The sequence below is a fragment of the Myiozetetes cayanensis genome, unplaced genomic scaffold (genome assembly GCF_022539395.1).
Source record: "Myiozetetes cayanensis isolate MyiCay16 unplaced genomic scaffold, myiCay2020 scf12, whole genome shotgun sequence".
In the NCBI taxonomy this organism is placed as follows: Eukaryota; Metazoa; Chordata; class Aves; order Passeriformes; family Tyrannidae; genus Myiozetetes; species Myiozetetes cayanensis.
This window is the reverse complement of record NW_026086826.1, coordinates 17,995,670-18,018,926: the sequence shown is the minus strand read 5'-3', so window position 1 is coordinate 18,018,926 and position 23,257 is coordinate 17,995,670. Positions and strand designations below refer to the sequence as shown.

Here is a 23,257-nt window from a genome sequence, read left to right as displayed (position 1 = left end):
CTTTGGGCCTCATAAAAGAAATGCTACAGATACGTAGGATGTCTCAGTTCTGATGGAGGAGAGAGGAGGAGGAACAAGTCAGAAGGGATGTATAGGAACAGTGCTGTGTGCAGTGGTATTGTTGCTTCAGGTTTCACTTGCCTTTTGTGGATGGTTAAAACTCCAGAAGGGGTGATACTAGACACAGTCTGGCTAGACAGCTGAGTCACAGAAGAGGCAAATCATCACAAGACCTTGAGTGAGAGTTGGCAGGGAATTACAAGGACATAAGTCTGTGATGCCATTCGTATCTATGAGGGTGTGCAAACAGCAGTGAGCCAGATTTGCAGAATGCTTTAACTACTGTGATATTAGGCAGAAAAAGGCAATGTCTCCTTCTCCGTTATTTTTACATAGGTGAAATTGAAATAAAGTTCTACTGTAGTTAGTGAAGACTGCAGAGAAAACTGAATCTTGATGTTAGGGGTGTTGATGAAATAATTTAGCAAATAAGCTCTAAAAATATTTCACACATAGTAGATTATGAAATCCATACAGCCTTTCAATACATTTTTGAAAATCTGTGAAGAAAAGCACATCATATTTTGCTTCAAATAACTGCATGTTTCAGCTACTGTACTTTATTACTCAATTAAAGAAGGTGGTGTATTGGATATAGTGAAGTAGAAACATCTGGTTTGGTTTTTTACATTGCAGTTTACTATCTACTAACTTTAAATATGCTGGTTTGACATATTTGGCTGAAGTTACCTTAATAAGGTGTTTATTTACATCTCTTCTCCACAAAGAGGCCATTGTGGCTGCTTTGGTGTTCACATGGACATTTAGTGAGCAGTAACCCTAGGAATGTGCAGACATATAGTCCACTTGGCAAGTATAATGCCCTCCCTCCCTAGAAGAAAGAAAGGTCAAATAAATTAACTTTGTTAGAAGTAGTAATCTGCTCATTCTGTTTAATCTTTTTTTCTCATATTAATGAAAAGAAACTGACAATGGTCACTAATTCCTATCTGCTTTCATAAGTTAAAGATGAGAAAAGCTTAATTTGAAGTATGAAGTGACTTTCATTGACTTTGGGGACCAACGCTGATAGACAAGCTCTCTGTGTCTCTTGGAAGCCTCTCAGAGTGAAGAAAACTCATGTTAACGCTTGCTATAGCATGATTAAATGTATTTTTAAAATCCAAAAATCTCATTTGAAGCCTTAATTGTGCTGCAGATATTTATGACTCTAGTCATTTAACGTGTTCAGTGGGGATGGTCATACCTTGGAGGTGGGTAACATCAGTATTACATCTTGAGGTAACCCTTGGAATGGACGTGAGCATTAGTATTACATCTGTGATCTCGCCATGGTTGCTGGTTCAACAGCAAGACACCTTTTTTTCTCCCATGGCTGACAGGTGCTATGTGGTTTATCAGCTGCAAGGTACCACCAAGTTCCCCCTCTTGCAAGGATTTCAACAGAGCCTGGCTGCGGTGTCTCCACTCCTCTCCACCTTTCATTTAGCCCCCCTTAGCCTGTATTGTGTGTGGGAAGTTGGGCACATTGACCACATTCCATGCAGGGAGCAGCAACCACATTTTCTCCCTGTAATTTTCAATACTGTTAGAACTGTTTCTGTAACTTTCTGCTCTGCTACATCATTCATTTCATCCCCCTCTTAGCATGTATGCTGATTGAAATTTTTGTAACTTTACAGTTTCCTTTAATTTTACCCCCATTCTTTTCCCCCATAGCAACCTTGTTATTTCAGATGTTCATTAACATATTGTTAGCTGAAATATTTGTTTAAAAATGAACAAAAAAAGAATGTTTTGAGCTCTGCAAATCAATAGAAACAGATCAGAGCTTTGATACGAAGAAGCATGCACATTTATCCTTTTGCATTTTATTGTATTTGCCTAGTATAACTGCATCAATGGAGTAGGCATGAGGTGGTATACCTCTTAGGAGACTGCTTTTCAGCAACTGAGCTCTTTACACGTTTTACTCCAAATTTTATGGGCTTTCTTTTAGTTTCTAGGAGACATGATTATGAAATAACAAGTGAACTCAGTTAATGAAGAGCTGTCTTCCTAGTTCCCCTAAAACAATAATTCTGAGACAGAGGTGAATGGCTTGATTAATTTCTATGTGTCCTTAACTTTGATGGCCTCATATGACAGACAGCTTTAATATTCACAATGTGAATTATTTCTCTGCTGATTAGTTTAGAAGAAACACACAATGAATGTACTTATCTCATGATCTAACACTGTGCCCAACAACCCTTCAGATCCCCTAAAACTCGTAATGTCCCTGCTGCCCAAACATGCTTTCATCACTCGCTTTAGGCAGGATGGTTGTGTTTACAACACAAAAATCTGTGGCAATTATTTACTTCAAATGTGGACAATGGTATGGACTGATGTATATACCTTTATTTAAATTTAGCTAACTAAAAACTGCTGAGAGTCTGGGCTTTATCTTTAAAATGTTTTCTCAAATTTCCCAGCCCATTAGACTTAAGTAGTTAAGAATTCAATGATCTGATTGCAGAGTTCAGAGATTATTAGAGCAAATGGGACCTGATCAATGCCTTGGGTTGTCTTTTCAGTGTGTTAATTAATTAATCAACAGGAACAGAAATATATGTGTAATGCAAATTAACTCAGTCTCAAGTTACTAGAATACCAGAATTGGTCGTACGCAGAAGAGGGGAATCCAAAAGCAGCACATTATTGGTGCTTTTATCTGTGTAACACCGCTTTCCTTGGTGAAGTCCTGAGCCAGAGATATATGAAGGATTCGTGTGATTGTTTCTGGTGTGCTCTCCTGAAGAAATGAATAAGCTTTTGAGGCAACGCAAGAAATTCAGCAGCTGAAATATTCATGATTCACACCCTTGGTTCCATTCGTTGTCACTGTTTCTCTTTATTTTCGTTAACTCCCCCAAACCAGGTTGTTTTGCTTTAGCCTAGTACTGAATACATTTCTGCTGATCCCCAAGTCTACATTAATTTGCAATATTTCCCCACAAAACAAAGTAATTTGATATGGTATTTTCTGTTACCTTTGCCAGTTATTTTTTTAGTCTTTTTTTTTTTTTCCCATAGCTTTGTCTTTTTGTGTTGAAAGATATAAGCTTTGTTCTCCCCTACTTACTCTTTATTAAAAGTCTTCTATCATTGGTCTTCAGAGTACATGAAAGTGTTGTGCTATTTTTCCCAAGGACTGTTCATTGTCTCCATTGCTGGGGGAGGTTATATACTTGATTTGTTTTGGAGATTGGAGACATTCTTCTATTCCTCTATGTGGACCTCTGCTTTCAACTTCATGCAGGGACCAGACAAACTCATTGCTCAGGTCATCTCTTTGTAGCAGTCAACTTTGCCTAGAATCAATAAAGTCTTTAGGTTCAAACCTTGAAGTACTTCCTGTCAGGTTTCTCAGTCCAGTTCTGTTGTGTTTTTTTATGCAAACAGTAATTTTGATTAACAGTAAAAGGGTTGTGTGCTTAGTTTGGATAAAAGTTAAACTGGGGTTTCAGAAAAGAAAAGGCAGTGCCAGAATTTGGCCTACAGCTCCTCCAAACAGGAAAAGTTAGTGTTCAATTAATTGAAAGCACCAGAAGAGGGTCTGTCACAAACCACATGGACTGGAGCACTAGGGCTATTTCAGCTGCTCTGCCCTTACCCACTGGTTTTGGAGACAGCAGTGGCAGCAGGCCAGCTACCAGAATTTCCTGTCTTAGTAAAAATCCTGTGGTATTATGTAAAACTCACTCCTAAGACCAAAGGCCATGAAGTTGGCTAAGCCTGCCATTAGATCATTTGCCTAACTTTTTCCCTGTTCAACCTTCACTGTAGCAGGAGACAGAAGACAAAGATGTTGGTAAGGCAAGGAGGTATTTCACACTCAAGAGAATTGTCTCTCAAAGAGACAATTTTCTATTCTGTCACTTGTGTGATTTTATTCTTGTATGTACATAGACAGATTCCTTGAATCATCACATAAGTTATAAATTCCATTTTGTTTCCATGAACTGTGAGTCTCCCTGTGTCTGGGGCTGTCATGTGCTAACAAGAGACAGGAGGAGTGCCAGCGTGTCAGTCATTACAGACTCTTTCCATCTAGTTTACTCTTTAGGAGGAGTGGCAATTGAGGACTGGGATCTTAAATAAGGACAGGCATATATCTCCTGGGAGGAACTAAGACAAAGCAGCCAGGTGGTAATGTTTGGATTTCAAAGCCAGGAAGGATTTTAGGAAGCAGAAACAGCTCGGTCAGGAAAGATTAAGTGATGCATGGACACACCAGAGGGGTCTTGCGACATGGTGGCAGTAGGGAGGCAGTGGAAACCGCCTTTCAAAGAAGCAGCTGTCTGCTGGTGGGGAATGGGAAAGTCTCTCAGCAACAAAGGGGATCTCACAAAATCTCAAGGAAAATTCAACAGTGAGGAAATGCAGGCGGAGAGATGTACATGTGTTTACTATTTCATATGTCTCTGTGTATCTCTTGTGGTCATTAAAGTGAGGAATGGCTGCTTTTGAGATAGTTTGCAAAGTCTGTGCATTACCTGATTCAGCTTTGTGGGATTCTGGAGATATAAATTGTCACTCAGATGTTGACTATGACTGAGCTCTGGGAAAGAGTGAGTCAAAACCGTGGGGTTTCAGCAGCAGTCTCAGGGTCTAAGTAGCGGTCTCTGTTCCTTTGGAGACCCAAAGCAGATAGAAAAATTTCAGTGTTTTTGCATGGAAGTAGAGTGAGGCTTTGTGAGTGGCCCACAAGAGGTATAATCTAGGCTATAATATCTTAGTCTTTGAATTCTTACCTGTAGTAAAATGAAAGTGCCTGGAAGAACACTAAGGCTTGCTCATAATAAGATATCAAATGGTACCATCAGTGGCTCCAAGCATTGTCTGGCAAACACATGTCCACAAGCAAGCCACAAAATGAAAGTTAGACCCGTGTGCATTATCATAATTTGCACTAAACCCAAAAATAATACTTCCCACCAGCTGACAGGCTGTTAGCTCAGGCTCAGTGCCATACTACTGTAGCTACATTGCTTCTGACTGCTTTGGAGCATGGGAAAAGGTGCTCGTGGTTGCTTGCTGGATGGTCAAGGTAATCACATCTGCACATGATTATGTGCACCCTCTGTTGGAAGGACTCAGGTGAGATTGCCAGCATTTCAGTCATTGACTTTGTGTGTTTTCTCATATGGGGTGATGGCCAGTGTGCATTAATAGCTTTCTAAAATCAAACCACAAGATCCTCTGAGGCAATTTGAAAGGAGTGAAATGCTCCAGGGGATAATGTGGAGCAAACTGATGTAAATGATTCCTCTGCGTTTTTGCAATTTGTTTTGAAAGTGAGGGGAATGTACTTTGCTGTATAGTTTTGGTTTGCATAATTTCAGAAAGAGTTTTGAATTTTTTTTTCTGAAAACTTAACTGTTGAGAGGGAGGTAAAACTTTTGTGATGAAGGGAAGATATTATAATAGGAAAATTTGGGATTAATGTGTTGTCCATGTTTCAGACTTATGAGGTCTGAAAATAGATGAACTCGGGAGATTACTTTGTATGATTTTTACATGTGTAAATTTACATATAATTATCAATCAATATAAAATATTAGTGCATATTTACTGTATAATAATTAACTCAACTTTATAAGCAAATTAAGATTACCTCAAATTTACATACAATGTGAAGACAAGTCCTTTTATCCTCTGTAACTGCAGCATTTGGCAGATTCAGGAATAAATAATCTTTTGTGGCAAGGGTATGCCTTATCAAACATATGCAGATCAGTGCTAATTAATGCTAATTAAGGTTTCCTGTCTATCTAGCTGGAAAAACGTCCAAATGTTATGAAATCCAGTTAGTATGCCTATTACCCTAATTGTTTTATATGGGATGGTTCTTAATTAAAATATGTAAATTGACCTTAATTGCTATATACTAATGGAGGTTCATGTTATCTCACTAAAAATGACAAGATGGTGAGGAGGGGTACTTAAACAAATAAGTCTGATACATTTGTAAATAAATGACCTTTACTCAAAATTACTTTTAATTGGAAATTGGCAAAAGGAACATTTTGCCATCTATGTTTCTCTTTAGTTTTAAATAATGTCAGAATTTACACTTCTTTGTTAATATATATCTGGTGACATTGCAGCTTAATTAGGCCTGCTAAACAAGTCAACATTTTGTGTGTTTACTGTATGTTTCAAAATTGTTTGCTAACCTCACAATGACCTTCAGAAATGTCATGCTTTACAATATTAATCTTCTTTTTCACTATTTTTTTTGTTTTATTTTTCGATTTTGATCTCTTTTAATAATATGGTTTTATTTGTGAAATTTGAGGTACTGGTGTACCTTTGCTGGTGCCTGGCCTGTGCCTTTGCAGCAGAGAGGCTGGTGAGCATCACCTGTTTGTGCTTAACCTTTGAGTGTAGGACATGGACTTTGATCATCTTTGGGGAGGATAGTTCACATGTATGCTGTTACATGACTGAGGTCTACACAAGTTTCTATGCAAAGTCTTACAGGTCCTCTGCCCAATGCAGAAGCATCACCTGAATGGTAGTTTGTATGGCAGTTTATTTATATGGCAGAAAATGCCTCATATTAGCATTTTCTTGGTAGTTATCGTACCATTTCACCTACACAGGAAACATTTTTCTCCTCTGATGTAAAGAATTTAATTAGAGAATCTGCTGTTCTAGAGAACTGCCCTGCAGTTGTAGCTTTTACTCGTAATAATAATGGATTTTTAAAACACTTCGTGCATTTAAATTTATATAATATCACATATATTATTGATATATGCCTCTCTTTGAAAAACTTGTCTGAAAGTATTCACTCTTTTGCAGGATATTGTGACCAATGTTTCTCCAAGGATTGTCCGTGGAACTACTTCAGGTCCTATGTATGGCCCAGGCCAAGGCTCTTTTCTAAACATTGAACTGATCAGCGAGAAAACAGCAGCATATTGGTGTAAAAGCATTGCTGAATTGAAGGCTGACTTTCCAAACCATGTAAGTGCCACTTAATCATAATGATGCAACATACTTATTTAGAATATCCTGTTTACAAACCTGTGAAAACTCAGATATTTAGTATTTATTAAATAGAATGCAAATTGATTTATTGACATGCGAGTAAGCTGCTAAAAACCAGAAAAGCCCATCCAAATATATTTATGACAGAAAATTCTGTGAAATTACTGTTATGCAGAGAACAGTCTGTTTTAGTTAGGCTGATGTTTGCTTTCAAATAGATAATATCAAGGAAAAGAGTTGATCTCAGTGTGGATGCATGTCAATTCTGTTGTGAATAATTTTGTATTTGAGATTATATTTAAAGATGTAATTTATAATAATAGTTGTTTCTGTGAATTGAATTTAATCATGAGAGGAATATGGTTATTTTCATTCTTAATCCAAATGTGAAATATAATATTTTTATAGTCAATTGACTTCTTTAGGTAAAAAAACAGAACTTAAAGTAAACTTCGCTACAAGCATAGAGTTTTGTTAGAGCTTGTTTGGCTTTGGGGAATATCTGTCTGAAAGGTAATAATCAAAGTTGGGAGCAGAGATGCCAGCTAGCTGGCATAAGGGTTTTCAGCTACTGTTCTAGTGGATAAGAACTGTGAGGTGGAAAGTAAAATTCTCCTCAATCATTATCTAAAATGGATAAAGTTAGAAATCCCAGAGCCTGCATATCCTCTCTCTTGAAGTTATTACCTCTATGGTTCAGCTATGAGCAAAGTAGGTGAATGTTCCTGAATATATTATGACCTGAAGATAATACAGGGGTTTTTTTTCTTATTCCTTGTGTTTAAATATTATATATTATATATATTAAATACATCAGCAAGTATAAAAGCATTTAAAGACAACGTATTGTTGTAAAAGTTAAGTACTGCATGTTTAATACTCTGTTTCACTGTGGATGGACTGTTTCTTTGCCGAGATTCTTGTCACTTTATTTACTGTTCTTTTTATTTAATTATTTCCTATTTCATCATAGTGAAAGTATGAACCAAAAAATAATATCCTGATATTTATTTATTTATTCCCCGATTTTGATTTTAACATCCTTTTTCAAAATCCTGGATATTGCATACAGGCAGACTGTTGACCATTTCTGTTGTGGGAATGCTATTCCAGTGCAGCCTTCAGCAAAAATCCCTCACAGCACTTTGTACTCAAGATCAAACCATTCTCTTCTGTGAGGCAAAATGCTAGCAACATTTCAAAAGTAAGATTTGAATTTTCTGAGACCTAGTGTCGTGTGTGGGATGAAGGCCCACTCTTCCACATATCCTGTGGTCAGCATCTTCTGATCATCCCTCATTATATGTGAGTTATTACTTTGAGAATGTGAATTCAGATCCTGCATGTTGGCTGTCGTCCCTACTGTGGCATCTTTTGAGGTTGGTAATGCCTGTGTGGGCATGGGGGAAGCAGCACCCAGCAGTAGACCTTGGCATTACAGACAGGAATTTTTAAAACATGCCTGTGAACTCATCTAAGATCTGTCATAATTATAACGGTAAATTTGTTGCTAACTGAAAACAAAATTTTCTTCACTAAGTAGAAGTCTCTTGGTGCTTATTTTGAGATATTCTGTATAATTAAACCTTGCAGGATTTTCTTTCTCCAATGTCTGTTCACTCCTTCAGAAAGGCTTTTTAAACTTTGTGAGTTTTATTAAAACCAAAACCAATTTCTGAGAACTGTTTGGGTGAACTTAATTAACAAGCAAAGGATGACATATTCTGTTCAAATGAAGGCCGAGCAGATGAGAGTACAAGTGATTACAGTAAAAAAAACTTACTACAGCAAATTTTAAAGGCAAATCAAAACTTACACATAATTACTTTTTCTGTGTAATACAAGTAATTTAAGGTAAGTTTTATCTTACAGATGAAAAGAATAAGAGCAAAATAGCTACCTCGCTAGAAGATGATCACACAACAGCATCCTATCTTGTGCCATTGGGAAGAAGCAAACCAGAAAGGGCAGCCAAATCCCCCCAGTAGAGGCTAGGATGTAAACTAAATTTTGCAATGGGTTGTGCAAAAGAGGACCACCAGTCACAGCTCAGTGCTAATGTCACTTAACTGTGACATGTTTCATCTATTAATCAGAAAACAGCATCTCCCTTGTGCTGTCTTCACCCCTGTAGTGGGTGGCCTCATTCTTTGGCTCTTCTGGCTCCTGATTCTTGCTTCTGGCTTTCAATTATCTCTGACTGGCAGTCTTTCCCTTCTACTCACTTCTCCCTTTGACCCAGAATCCACTCCAGGTGGACTAGGGCAAAACCTGCCACCCCCAGAAACTTGCTTCAGTGCCACCGGCAGAGACTAAATTATTTGTAAGGGTCCAAGCAGAGGAGAAAGTGGAAAGAGGTGTCTGGGTTTTGTATGTCTGCTGGTGAAGTATTATCAAAAGCTGTGCTGTTTCAATCTGAGAATTTTTTAAAATTAATTTATTGTCACTGTCACTGTTTTTTCAGAAAACACACACACACAAAGAAATTAGATGGTATGCACGGTGCAGGTCCAAGATTATTTTAAAAAATAAAATTTTTATTATTTTTTTTTAAATCAGATGCTTCTGTTAAAATGATTTCCAATTGATTGTTTTCATTCTTTTACTTCAGTCATCTCAGTAAGATGTTACTTCAAAAACTTGGCTGAGAACATTTAAAGCTTATGATATTATTGAACATTGTTTATTGTTAGATTTTCAAAGGATGCAGTGTTAAAAATGTTGTGTCAACTGCTTTTGTATATACCAAAAAAACAATCTTGCAGTCAGAGCGCTGTGAAAGTGAGAAAAAAAAAAGAGTCTGTTTGTATTTGTCATATTTTTTTTTTTTTTTACTTTCCCAAATACTGTAGTTTTACTTATTTGTGTTGGACTGTCTTTGTCATATCCAAACATCTTCCTTACGTTGTTAACTAAGGGTTTTTTTGAAGAGAGTCTTTTAAGTGTATTTTTTTGTGCCATGGCCACACATACCATCTGATACCACAGGATTTTTCATTCTTAGTAATTTTCATTATTAACCATCAGAAAATGGATTTTGTTTTGGTTTTTTTTAGTAGGAGAGACTGAGAACTTGACAGTGAGAAAAGATGGAACAATTATTTTTTTTAATTTCATAGTCTAAATGTTAAAATAGTGCTTAATTAGTATAAAGCTGAAACCTTATCGAAAAATTTTGCCTCCCCACTTCCCCCAAAAAAGTTGTTTATAAAGTGGTATATTAATCTAAAACTCAAGAAAAAGGTGAAAGAAAAATATCAATAATCAGAATTTTAAGACTCAAGTTGAGAGGACTGATCATTGAAACCATAATCATAACCTGGCAGTCTGTTCTCTTTACTCCCTGCTATAGAGAAACATTTGGGGCCAATAAAAGGTGTTCCCATGTAATATGAGTATTACCAAAACATCATAATGTGAAATAGGAAGGTTCTCCCTTTCTGAGGCCTCCTTAGACTGGTTTGGAATGGCAGAGGGGAGGCTTGGAAGTGGGACATGAGCAAGTAGCTGGGTGGCAGCTGAGCTGCTTACTGAGGACAACTACTATAGATGGGAAAGGTGTAAAGTTGTCAGTTCATGTTAAAAAGGCCATAATTGGGACATGCAGTATTTAGAGTGCTTTAGATAGCAGGGCAGAAGAACTAACACTAATATCCGAAGACTGGCCATTATTATTAATATCACAGGTCCCACTTTCATATTCTTTTCACCAAGGAAATACCTGATTATATGGTGTGTTGATGTACTTTCAGCTAAAATGTGGCTGAAAAAATGGCAGTTTATGGCACATTCAAGAAATTAATTTACCTAAGAAATATGAATTTAGCCAAGTAGAAATCACCTAATGATATGGTCGGGAATGAAAACTGTGCAGAAAAAAAATAATTGCTTTTACATTAGCAAATCTCTACAAAAAAGTAGGAAGTGGCTGTGAAAGTTGAAAAGAAAACTGTAAAACCTTGGAGGAGAACTTACTGTTAAAATTTTATATTCACATACTTTACAATAGCTACAGTCTGGCCATTATCTGTGCTGGGAACTGTGAGCATTGGTAGTGGTAGTACATCTTGGTGTGCTAGTAAAGCAAGGAGTGGTAATCTCTTTAGCATTTGCACTGGTGAGAACAAGCTTGAAAAGAGAAAGGTTTGAAAATACTAAAATACTTCTCTGCAGAAAAATGTGAACTGAGGGTTCAGTAAAAGGGTGATGCATGCAGTTGCCAAATAGTCCTTGTAAACCTTCCTAAAACAGTAACTGGTACCCTGTAGATGATAATAAAGTAAATAAATCAATGAAAAACCTCAGTATGCAAAGTACTTTGGGTCTGAGCATTTGCATGAGGTCACAGCAGTACAAATAAAGGACTTTGACAGGACTCTTCATAAAATAGATTGCAGGGGAAATGTCATTCCCTACCAGGCTAACAGAAGTCATCACAAACAAGCAAATGTCTGAGAAATTTGTACTACAAGAAAGAACTGAGATCTTAGAAGAAGATGCCAAATTGAATTTTTTTCAGCATTGCTATCTTAGTATACTGAAGTCTTAAAAGTAACTTTTTGGCCTCCTAGCTCAACACAAATGAGTTTGCTCTCCGTCATGACTCTGGGAAATGTACATAGGATACCAGATTGTCAGCTGTGACACTGAATCTGTGATTCAGATATCGGTGTCATGATGTGTTGAATTGAGAAACCTCTTCTGCTAGAAACATTAAGTACTCTTGGACCCCAAAACTAAGCTGAAAACTCTTGTCTTAATGTTTGTTCTGCTGCTTGTGGAATGTTGCTGACAGTCTCTCTGACAGTTACTCAGCAGAGAGCAGCTTTTCAAAGCTGAAACTGTTAAAGATACATTTTTATTCAACATTTTGTTCAGAATGTCCCAGGAACACCTGTCGGGAATAGCCATGCTAGAGAGTGTGTGAGAACAGATCGCTGGATCCCAGGCTGGTAACCAAATTCTTTGTAGCGTTGTGGGGGGTTTGTTGGTGATTGTTTTTTGGGGCTTTTTTTGATCTCCTCAAATGGTGTAAATAGTGTTTTATATTATGCATGTTTTTTCTACCACAGAAGTATGAAATAAGGATGTCAGTTTTGTTTGCTTTGAGTGCTTGTGGGTTCTTGATTTGAAATTTTTTTTTTTCTAATTTAGGTTGAAAAAAAAAAAGGTTTAATTCTACTCTGTGAGGATAGGAGAAATGAGGTGTTACTGAGGAAGAAAAATACAACCTTAATAGGCATATGTGAGTGCCTTGCTCCTATAAGTAGATTTTGAAGAAACATGCAGTGCTCGAAAAGATTTCATGAAGTTATAAATTGAATAGAAATAGATTTGTAACAGCTATAAAAGTTATTTGGGTAGTTTACTTGGAGAGGTTTGGTTAGTTTTCCAAAGTAATCCCTGAAGTGAGGTCATCAGTCTTGCGTGTTGGACCAGCTCTGGTTTTAATAAGTTTTCATCCACTGACTGTGAACAATGTTTATCTATTTATATAAACCTTTTTCCTCACTAATTCTGCACTAATAGTAGACCTTGTAATCTAGTTACTGGAAGGAATTGACCAGAATATCTAAAATTGCTGTAGATCTCCTTTGAGACTTAAAATTAAGGGACATTAGGTGGAAAACATTTTAAGATACAGAGGAATCCTAGACTTCACAGCTTTACTGTGAGGAGAAGGTCAAAGATGGATTTCTCACTAGAGGTATTAGTAATAAGTTGTGTATTTTTGCAGGTATTATTATAGCTTTTGCTTTTAATGGATGTTTAGAGGCCTGTGAGATGTTGTACAGAGTACATAGTATTTGCATTTTAGATACCAGTCACAGACTTGATTAAGGTTATAAAAAGTTTTGCTCTTTCTAGGGCTAATATAGATAGCTTTGCCTTTCCATCACAGAGAAATTATACTTTGTACTCCAAATACCTGCTGAGATGTGCATCCATTTGATAAGTCACAGACATCTTGACAAGCTCAACACCTAGAAACTTGGAATAAAACATTTCTAAACAGCCAGAAGGGGCCATGCCCATGTGGACTTCACTTGGTACCAACATCAACAAGTGTATAGTCACCTGAATGGGGATGGTACATGCTGTGCATTCTCAGGCCCATCAGAGGATCTTTGCTGGAAATCCAAATGCTTTTTCACATGAACTGAAAAGGATAAAGCACAAGCGGAGGGAGCCACAAGCCGGGATGCAGAACAGCTACCTGTGTTCCTTTATCTGAGTTTGAGATCCACAAATCACATTAAAAAGCTCCAGAAGTTGTTATTGCTGCAGCTTAAACTTCCCAAAGCCAGCTTGAGTAGGAGGTGGATGCTTGGTAGGAGGTGAAAAAACCCACACAGCAGTTGTTAAATTCACCATATGGAAAAGATCCCTTTCACTACAGAAAATTGGCAGTAGGCCTAGTCCCTTAACATCAGAGGAAATCCTAGCTGAAAAGGGAAGATGAGGTTGGAATGAGGTACTCATATGGATTACCTTTCCCGGGAACTAAACCACATAGCCCTAGCTAGTGTGGAGCACCAGAATGGTCACAACTCCTCAATTTCCAGTGACTACTGTGGTGGGTAGAGGAGAAGAGACCTCGGAGCATGGAGCGTATGATCATGTTCCTTTTTTTTCTTTTCCATTCACCACAAGAAAAAGGGAGGAATAAAAACCAGTAAAGAAAGATGCTTCCTAGAAAAGAGAGGGAAGAGAGCTGATACAAAAGAACAGCAGACACATTAACAACATACCTCTGTATGTTCCAGGGAAGCTTCCACTCTCCCATCCTGAGGGTGTCCTCATTGCTCCTGATCCTGGTTCAGCTGTTTGTGAGCCAGCAGGATGCACTTTCCTATGTGCAGTCTAAGGAGGAATTCAGCAAGAACTCTGATTTACACAGTGTATTTACACCAGAAGTGCCTATCCATTTCTGTAGGTACAGCAATTTCTATTTGCAAGAAAGAGTGAACAGAAACAGAGGCTAGTAACAGAACTGTTGATGTATTGGGTCTTTGAGATCACATTTTCTTATAAGGAAGAAAGTTTTCTGGGAAAGGCTCTTCCGTGAGGCATAAAAAATGTTCAAGCTTCACATGACCTGAATATTAATAGAGATGGGACTGAGCTACAAAATATGGTGCTGTAAATTTTCCCTCCTGGAGACTTAGGTGTTAGTAAAAAAAAAAGAGAAAATACAGGAAAATTCTCATCTATCATCAGCATGATGATAGTCATGTTGGCTATAGCAGATCTGTTTGAGGCTTGAAAAGTAGCAGACAAGTGACATGGAGTCAGTGTTACACCTCTTTTCTGGGAGAAATCTGGAAACTACAGACCTAAAATCTTTTATACTTGTATGCAAGTTGGTAAGAGTAGTACTGAAAAACTGAACTAGTAAAAAGAAAACAAACAAACAAAGAGTAAAGAACTCCACTTGTAGTATACTGTGCCTTAAAAAAAATATGTAAATACTTTGAGGACATCAAGAGAGACTCAGATGATAAAGTGACCTTGAGTTTCCAGAAGCATTTGGTAAGGTCCTCCACTGAAGAATTGGAAAGAAATTAAGTTCTTGTAAGATTAGAGGAAGAAACCTAGCATGAATAAATAACCAGTTAAACACAGGAAACAGTGTTAAGGAATAAATACTCAATTTTCTCAGTGGATAGAGAGCTCCAGAAAAATTTCTTAGGGATCTGTGCTGTGTTCTATGCTATGTAAAATGTTTATTAACAATCTGGAAAAGAGAGAGAATTTTAAGAATATAAAATTTCCTGATAATAGTATGTATTGTATGGAGATAAAGATGACAGCTGACTGTACGGGGTTGTGAAGGATCTTGCATTACTGAGTTACTGGCCAATGAACTACCGAAAAAAAGTAAAGATAAAATGTAGTATGCACATGGAATTAAGCAGTAATAAATTTATATGTACAGTGAGGCATTGTAATCTAAACTGTACTGAGGTTACAGTAGAGAGCACTATGAAAATTTCAGCTTAATGCTGGCTAGCATTGAAATAAAGCATTTCCCCAGAATTTCTGGGAAAGGAAGAGAGAACAAAGTAAAACCCATCACTATACCAGCATGTTGAATTTTTTTTTTAACATTTTAAATACACTCTGTAGTTCACATTCTTCTAGATTGGAACCAGAAGGGTGATAGGTGGATATGAGGAATAGGAGATAATTCATCACGTTGCTCTGCAGCTGTGGAGCTCATTCTCGTAGGACATTGCCTGTCCCAGAGGTACATGCAGGTTGAGAAAAACCTACTGGAAAAGCTATTTGAAAGCATCACCTCTGGCTCAGGAAATTCCTGTGCCACAGATTTCTTAAAAGCTGGGAGAATTTTCAAGGGAAATATTGCTCTAAGCTTGACCTAGAGACAAGCTGCTGGTGCGTTGTAGAGAAGGGCGACTGAGCTCCATAACCCATTCCTACAGATTTCCATTGTCAGTGCACAAAGAGCTGTTTGGTTTGCACCCCGGATCAGAGGCCTCCCAGTCCTGTCTCAACCTTTGGACCATTTTTCCTCCCTCGACTGTGTTTTGACAACCTGATTAGCATGTAACTACATTTCTTGAACTGAAACTGAGATAAAGGTGTATTTTGTACTAGTTTGAAATGATGTGCTAAGGGGTTTGTAATTCAAATGCTGTCTTCAGTTCTCCAAGATTTGAAAGGCTGCATTTCCAGAGGGTTACTTCAGACAATCCTACATATAGAAACACCATAAAGTCTGCTAAAAATTTACCCAGAGGCAGTGTCTGATCATGCATGTTTCAAATGACCATGAAGTACATGTCATAATGTTTGGTCCCAACTGCCACAACCCAAAGTTTGGTCCCAACCCCACATTCACACTGGAGTTTTTAAATAATTTTTTTGTTTTCAATATTAATCTGGTAAAGAGATGGAAAAACTTACTCTGGTCATCAGTTTGAGGGAATTTTGTTTTAAGAAAGCACATATCTTTTGCTGGAAATTGCAATTTGTAACTGAAAATAAGACCGCATGGTAAACTCAGTGAGATTCTTACAATCAGTTTATGATTCAGATCTGCATGTTTGTGGTGACAAATTAGGACCTTGAGGACAAATGTGAGAAGGTCTTTTATGTTTTGCACTTGGAAACTACTGCTTTGTTGAGAAGCCTGTCAAACTAGTTTAGTGCAGAACTGTACTTTCTTTCTATGCAAGCTATAACGCCATGACTTATTTTGTTTGTTTTATTTTCAAGGCTAAGGTTTGAAAAATAGTAAGGCAGAGGACTATTTGTACATATGCTAAGAATATCCTTTTGATTTGAAAAGTGAGTTATTGATCCATGCAAAAAAAGAACAATTTTCAGATTTTCTGTGAGGACTATGAAAACATCTTTAAAACCTTACCCTTAGGGTAAGAACTAGGAGAAAATTAAAGCCATTTCTGAAATACTTCACCAACCGTCTCCTAGAAAATGACCCAATCTGCTTGATTATTGGAAAAGACAAACTCCTTAATGGCTAGAATCAGCTGAAGCTGCTTCAGGATGTGCTTTGGCAGTTGCTGCTAAAAATTCTTGTTTTTGCAGAGATATGCGAGCGGTCATTAAGCAGGAGGATAAAGGAAATGCCCTAAACATAAAGACAGTGTGATTAAAAAGATATTTCTAGAATGTAATTCTGCTGACAGTGACATGAAGAGTTGCATATTTCTGTTTATCTTATTAAAGGCAAATATTCAGACTATTATTTAGAAGGAAAAGACAATCTCTTAAAAACCCAACTGCTTCCTCAGTTTGATAAGTTATTGTGTGTACAATGGATTGCTGCAAAATGATCTGTGAAATCTGGTTGGGTATCAGGAAAAGCATTCCCTCTTTCTAGAAATGTCCCCCATAAACTGCAACAAAGGAAATGGCATCATGCATTAAAGAAACCTGTGCACTAAGATGTCCATTTCACTCCCCTCGATCTGTGCTTAAAATAGCAATAACAACCTTGGTGCAGGGCATTTCCTGGCCATTAATAACCGGCCAGGGTTAATGGCTCTCAGCAGTGCCTCAGGCCATCAACTCCTCCCAACCAGTCATTACTCCCTGGGAAATGCCCTTTTCTGGGTAGTTATTGTTTTAATATTAAGATCTAGAAGTTGCCATTGGGTGGGGATAAAATGACCTTGTGGCAATGTTAAAAAATAACCCCCCCGACAGACAAATTTAAAAATTATTAACAGTCAGCAATCCATCAAAATGAAATTCTAAAGTTTGTAAGAATGACAGAATTCTGCTAGCCTGACTACCTGTGCAGAACCCCAAATTTATCCCCCAAATGCTTCTCCCCAGTATCCATTTCATGTTTATCATAGGCAATTGGCTAAATTATAGAATTTGATCTTCTAAAACACATGATACCTTTGACATTCATTGGTCTGTAATACTATTTTAGTCTTTTGTGAAGCACTGAGCATATGTGATTTAGATAATTCTGCTTTTCTCTTTTATGTGATGTATATTACAATAATAATAGGAAAGCAAATTTATACCTGATGAAAAGCAGTAAGTATATGCTGTTCCTGTAGCCCATATTCTGCATATTCTGTGATGTGGTTTACATTTTAGGCATTCTGCTAGAGCTCTAATGAAGAAAAATATGAAGCCTAGGTCTATATTTAAAAGTCTTGTTCACATACTTATGTAGGCTAGGAATACTAAAAATAAAATGGCATCTAACTGCTGTCCTGGCAGAACCTAGTGTAGATGCAGTTATACCATCAAACTGTTTATTTTTGTTCAGGAGCAAGTACGGAGTTTGCTGCTATGAACTGTGCCGATAGTAGGAGAGCTGGCTCTGTGCAGACATGTTCTAGCTTAGACAAGAAAGGCAGAGGCACATGCTTGAATCTATCACAATTAGAGCCAGCTCTTCAGTCTGATTGACAGCAGCTGGACTATATCCCAGCCTCCTGTGCTTTCTGGGGAGGGGGGCTAGGGAAATATCTCAAATTCTGAGCAAAATGTGGGAAAAAAGTGTTCCAAGATGTTTTTTTTTTCCCTTATCCAACGAGAGGAACATGTAGATTAGCAGAATTCTTAGTGGGCTCTGAACTGATCTTAATCTACACTCTCAACACTCCTGATAGTTTCTGAACTTTTTATGCACGTTGAGTTTAAGAACTATGACCATAAACTTTTACATAGTTTTTGTCATTTGTCTTCTCATATTTGCCACATTTCCATATTCTAGATTTCAATTCACCCTGTATTTTCTGTTGGTCTTTTGTTTGTTTGGGGTTTTTTTGTTCTAATAAACTGTGCTGGTAGTCAAAGTTAAGTAGCAAGTGCTAAATAAGGTGGCTAGCAGGATCCCAAAAAGCAAAATTCTTGTTCTCTTCATATAGTCATAGTCTAATATGCGGTTATGCCAGCACATCCATGCCAATCAGTTACCATGGATGGGGTAGGAAATTACAATGTGTGAGAATGGTAACTACCCCGTGCATGTTTGGAACTTCCAGCAAATACAGGCTGATACAAGTTAATATGAATTTCTTCAATTTGGGATTTAGCAAACCAGACTTAGCTCCTATTTTAAGAGCACAGGAGCAGCCGATTGCTGCAGGTGTGCCAATGGGTGGTAACAGATAAATCAGCACTAACTTGTATGTGCGTTGACACCTTATATGCATAGCTAGTGAAAATGGTCTATTCTTTTAATTGTTGAAGGAAAAATGTGACAGCAAGTACTTATTTACTGAACACTGAAACCCAAATAAATATTTTAAAGGCTTCTTTAAAGGAGACCTAAATACATCCTTTGTTATGAGCCATGTATGTTAAAAGTAAACTCTAAGAAACCAACAGAGTGCTGCAAGAAACCACTGCACTTCCCAGTCTCACAAATCCCAGGAAGAATGCTTTTTCACTGGTTTATTTTTAAGTTTTTCTCATTTTTAAGTGCAGGTTTCCTAATCTATGTCAAGTCTAATTTTCTTTTAATTCTTTTTACTTTTAATTTTTAATTATAAAATTGTAGTTATGTTGATTTTTCTGTCTATACATAATAGCTAATTAAGGTCTTAAGTTTGGGAAAAAATATATTGAAGCTCTATTTCTACATTTCAGGGTAGCATTTATAGAAATCTGCATCGCTTTTCTTTCAGTGTAAGAACATGATAGACTTATTCTTAACCACACCATTCTTGGCCACCTAGCCTTTTATACTCTCTCTATATAACGGTATTAAAATCTGAATATGCTTGCAGAATGTTTAATTTAACTACAGTTCAGATGAGAGAATCTAGAGATTGTGTGAATTTTATAGATACCCCAAAATCTTACCTGTGAGCAGTGTGTGCATCTCAAGGTAAAGGGTGGGCATTAAAAATGCATGTGAGTTACATTTGCATTCTCATGTTGTTGTACTGTCAGAACCCCTCTGGTTCCTAGAAGGACTTCTGCCTTTGATTCTGCCAGAGGCATCCACATTTCACGTGATGTATTTTCAGTTTATCTTTTTGGGAACACACATTCTCACAGCTGGGTCATTGATAAAAATCTCACCAACACTAGGTCTTAACAGTGCTTTGATTTGAATGAGGCTATAATCCTGTAGACTATTCAATGCATTTTAATTCTGAAATGTCCAATCACAAAGCAATATGCTGAACAATTTAGGTAACAATTTTATTAAACATCCAAATATACAGTGAAAATAGTAAGGCCTCTTTCAGTTTCTCAGCATCTTCAGATGAGCTTCCCTAAAATATGAAGAAGTGGGTGGAACTGGCAGTTGAGGAGGAAAGATTAGTCAGAAGGTAGCTGCCAACTTCCAGCCCTTAATTTCGTATCTTCTTTGCTGCTGGAGTGTAGCCAGAAAACTACTTGGGTCATCAGACATAACAGCTAGCTACTTAAGTAAATTATAACGTCTGCATAGAAAAAAGAATTTTAAGCTACCCACTCATGAGATTTTCTGATCATATCTCAGATAGGAGCACTGCAGACATGTCATTGCAAGGTTCAGTGCATAGTGGCACTGTTGTTCACTGAATTTTTGGACCAGCTGGGAAATACCAGAGAATGTTAAGAAGGATATATGAAGAGATCAAGTTTGACAGAAAACATGGATTTTCATCTTCACTTTTTGAAAAGTTCTGTGCCTGACAGAAAGTAGTTTCTTTCTTTACTAGTGGACTATTTTTAATATAGTTTTCACTATAAAAATATTTATATATGAAACGTTTTCCAAATGAAAGGTTCTGGTGGGGGATTCACTGGTTCTTCTCTGACCATTGAAAAGATCCCATTTTTTTAGCCCTGTGAACATCTGCAGATTGTCTCTGGTTGGGAGGTGAATCAGACTGATTAATCAGGCAGGTTTGAGACTGTGAAGAAGCTCTCCTTCTTGTGTGGTCTGATAGCTAGACTGATACCTAGACCAGACAGCAGCAAATATTGTTAAGGAACTGATAGGTCTCTTCCATGCAGCTGGCATTTAGAACCATCAGATAATTTCCTGAAGGTGAGACAAGCCTTATAGCCTGTTCCTACACACCCTCTTAATTACCATGCCCTCACCTATCAGAACAGCCTAATTGAAGACTTTGTGCAAAACCAGGTGAATTATCAGTGCTTTTCAGTATATCACAATGAGGATAATGGTGCACAGAGAGAGAGTGGGTGAATTGTGGAGGATGCAACCAGGCTGACAAAATCATTTACTCCTTCTAAGCATTGCTTTGGCACGGGCAGTGTCACATGATGAAGCAGATCACAGGGCTCTAAACTATAAAAGGGAGGGGTTTTTCTCCCTCCTCTCTGAGCTACAATTTTTTCCTCTACTAGCACCCACCGATACTGCTGGTTTTCTTGAGCATTCAAATCCAAGGAAGTGAATTAAAAGAAGCCCTGGGGGTGATGGAACAAGGGAAGAGATAGGGTGGACTTCTCAGGGATGCAAAAGAGACAGATTTGACCTGGGGAATTGCTAGTTGACTGACTGTAGGAGTTAGGGAACTGTGATGAGGCTGTTCAGTCCATATTTTACCTCTTGATATTTTCTGATGAATTTGTTTTCTAATAAGTTAAGCAACTTTGCTGCTAAGTAATAGAGGAAATATATCTGCACAGATCTAGAAGCAGTGAAGGTCTGGAAGGGATCTTAGGGTTTCTTTCAGTCAACAGCTGCTTATTCCCTCCATAGGAGCAGCGTACATGCCTTGAACATATTTGTCTCCAGTTGGCTTCCCCTCTCAGAGGGGCACCCTGCAGAGAGTTGCCTCTGCTATTGTGAGAATAAAGAGCAACAATTAGTGAGGTGCTCAAAGAACTGTATTAAAAAGGACTGTGTGCATCTGGGCAGAGAATTTGATAAGAGAAAAATTTCTAAAGGTGGAGGAAAAAATTCGCAGATTTGTGTTGCCTTTTGCCAGCCTTGTTTGCCTTATGTGGTCTTGAGAATCAATAAGGTGTCAGCACCCTGGTGTAAAGCTTTTGCTACAGGTCATAGCATGTATCTGAAATACTGTAGAATTAGATATATCCTTTTTCTGTTAGCTTCTCCTATATTGTATTGGCCTCCTCTGCTTTCTCTTTATATTAAATCAGTGTGGAAATACAGAAATACAGCAGGGGCATGCCAGTTCCAAAAGGGCTTACAGGTATTGTTAGTGAGAAGTACTGCCAAAACAGTAGTATTTGTCTTCATTCTTCCCTTGGATTCAGCCTTTATTAACTTGTGTCTTTTCCATTCAGTAATGTGAATTTCTATTCATCCATGTATTCATTTTCACTCATTACCAGAGACTAAAGATTGAACTAGGATAGGTTTCCTATGCAAAATAAAATCTCAAAGATTCTATCAAATTTCCAGAGAAGTCTTCAGCCAAATAAGTAATTTTCAATGTAATTTGAACTGTTTTCTGAAGCACTGAAATTTTCAATGATCTGTCATAAAATGGACATAATTCTTCTAATCATGTAAAGTATTTGAGCTTTCCTGAAGTGTTTGATACAGGTGCTATATTTTCTTTCATTATACATATGTTTTGGGGAACTCGTATTCCACAGTCTCTTTTTCACTTTTCACAACTTACCACATTTTAATGAAGGAGTGCCCTGAGTCATGAGAGATGCAGCAGAAGGTCTCTTTTTTCCCTTGTCCATTCACTTCACTTTCAGTCATATTTCAGGTTAGTTGGTCTCTCATTAAATTAGCTTTCCATTTATCCACACTTTCCATGTGCACGGTCTGTGCCTGTATGTTTATGTGTACAAGCAGGGCCAAGGGCATGGTAGCTCGACTCCTGCCCAGATAGTGGCTGATACAGTGCTGAGTCTGACATGGTAGAGGAGCAGTTACAAAACCAGGTTGTTCCCTTGTTTTTCTACAGTTGCAGCAAGATCTAACGAGCAATCTATTTAGCTTTGTGCTCCCATCAAAACCACAGCATTCTATTATTTTACAAAGAAATGGATTTCTTCATAACCTTTGGGTTTTTTTTGTTTGAGGGTGTTACATCCTAACAACTCTAGACCTTCATTTGAAGCTGTAGCCCAGTGTACTCAAATAATCTCATTAAATAGTTGGATCTCATTGATAGTAGCAGAATCATCATATGAAAATAGCTGCCTTTGAAAGTAAGTGTCTCCCTTTAGCCTGGAATAGAATCTTTGCTGTTTTCTGCTCATGCTGATTGTTTTTGTATGTAATACAGTTAGCAAATCATAGTATTTTCAAACTCTTATCATCATCTTCTCTAGACTTATTTGTGTGCTGATAATGTTTGGCCTATTTGTGTGTTGATCTGTTGTATTTCACTTCTGCTTCACTTTAAGAAACAAACTGGAGACCTCAGTATAAAGTAACAAGGCAAAGCAGGAGCTTTAATTTGGAAGGTTTGATACAGCTGCATAATAAATATACTAATATCCCCTACTTGTCTTATTTTCCTTTACTTAAATTTTTGTATATATGTTTTGTTAAATTATTTACTGAAGAGTAAATTCCTTGAAAAAAGAAAAGAGAAGAGAAGCAGAATTGCAGGTCAGCAATGTCAAGACAGTCTGCATTGCTTGTCTTTATCATCATGCAGAATCTTTTTATTAAGGCAGCACAGGGTGAGTAGATTTATGGACTGAAGGTACAATGTTTCATATGTCCATATCCATCTAGATTGACAGTTCCTACCAACATGAATTTCCCAGG

At 37.4% G+C, this 23,257-nt stretch overlaps 1 protein-coding gene across 1 annotated transcript in view; it reads left to right on the top strand.

The window, feature by feature from the left end:
- Positions 1-23,257, top strand: part of DPYD (dihydropyrimidine dehydrogenase) — a 334,066-nt gene that overhangs the window by 197,426 nt on the left and 113,383 nt on the right. The window contains exon 14 of the mRNA XM_050307196.1: positions 6,877-7,041. Within this exon, the coding sequence (XP_050163153.1) occupies positions 6,877-7,041 (165 nt within the window). The remainder of the gene's footprint in view (positions 1-6,876; positions 7,042-23,257) is intronic.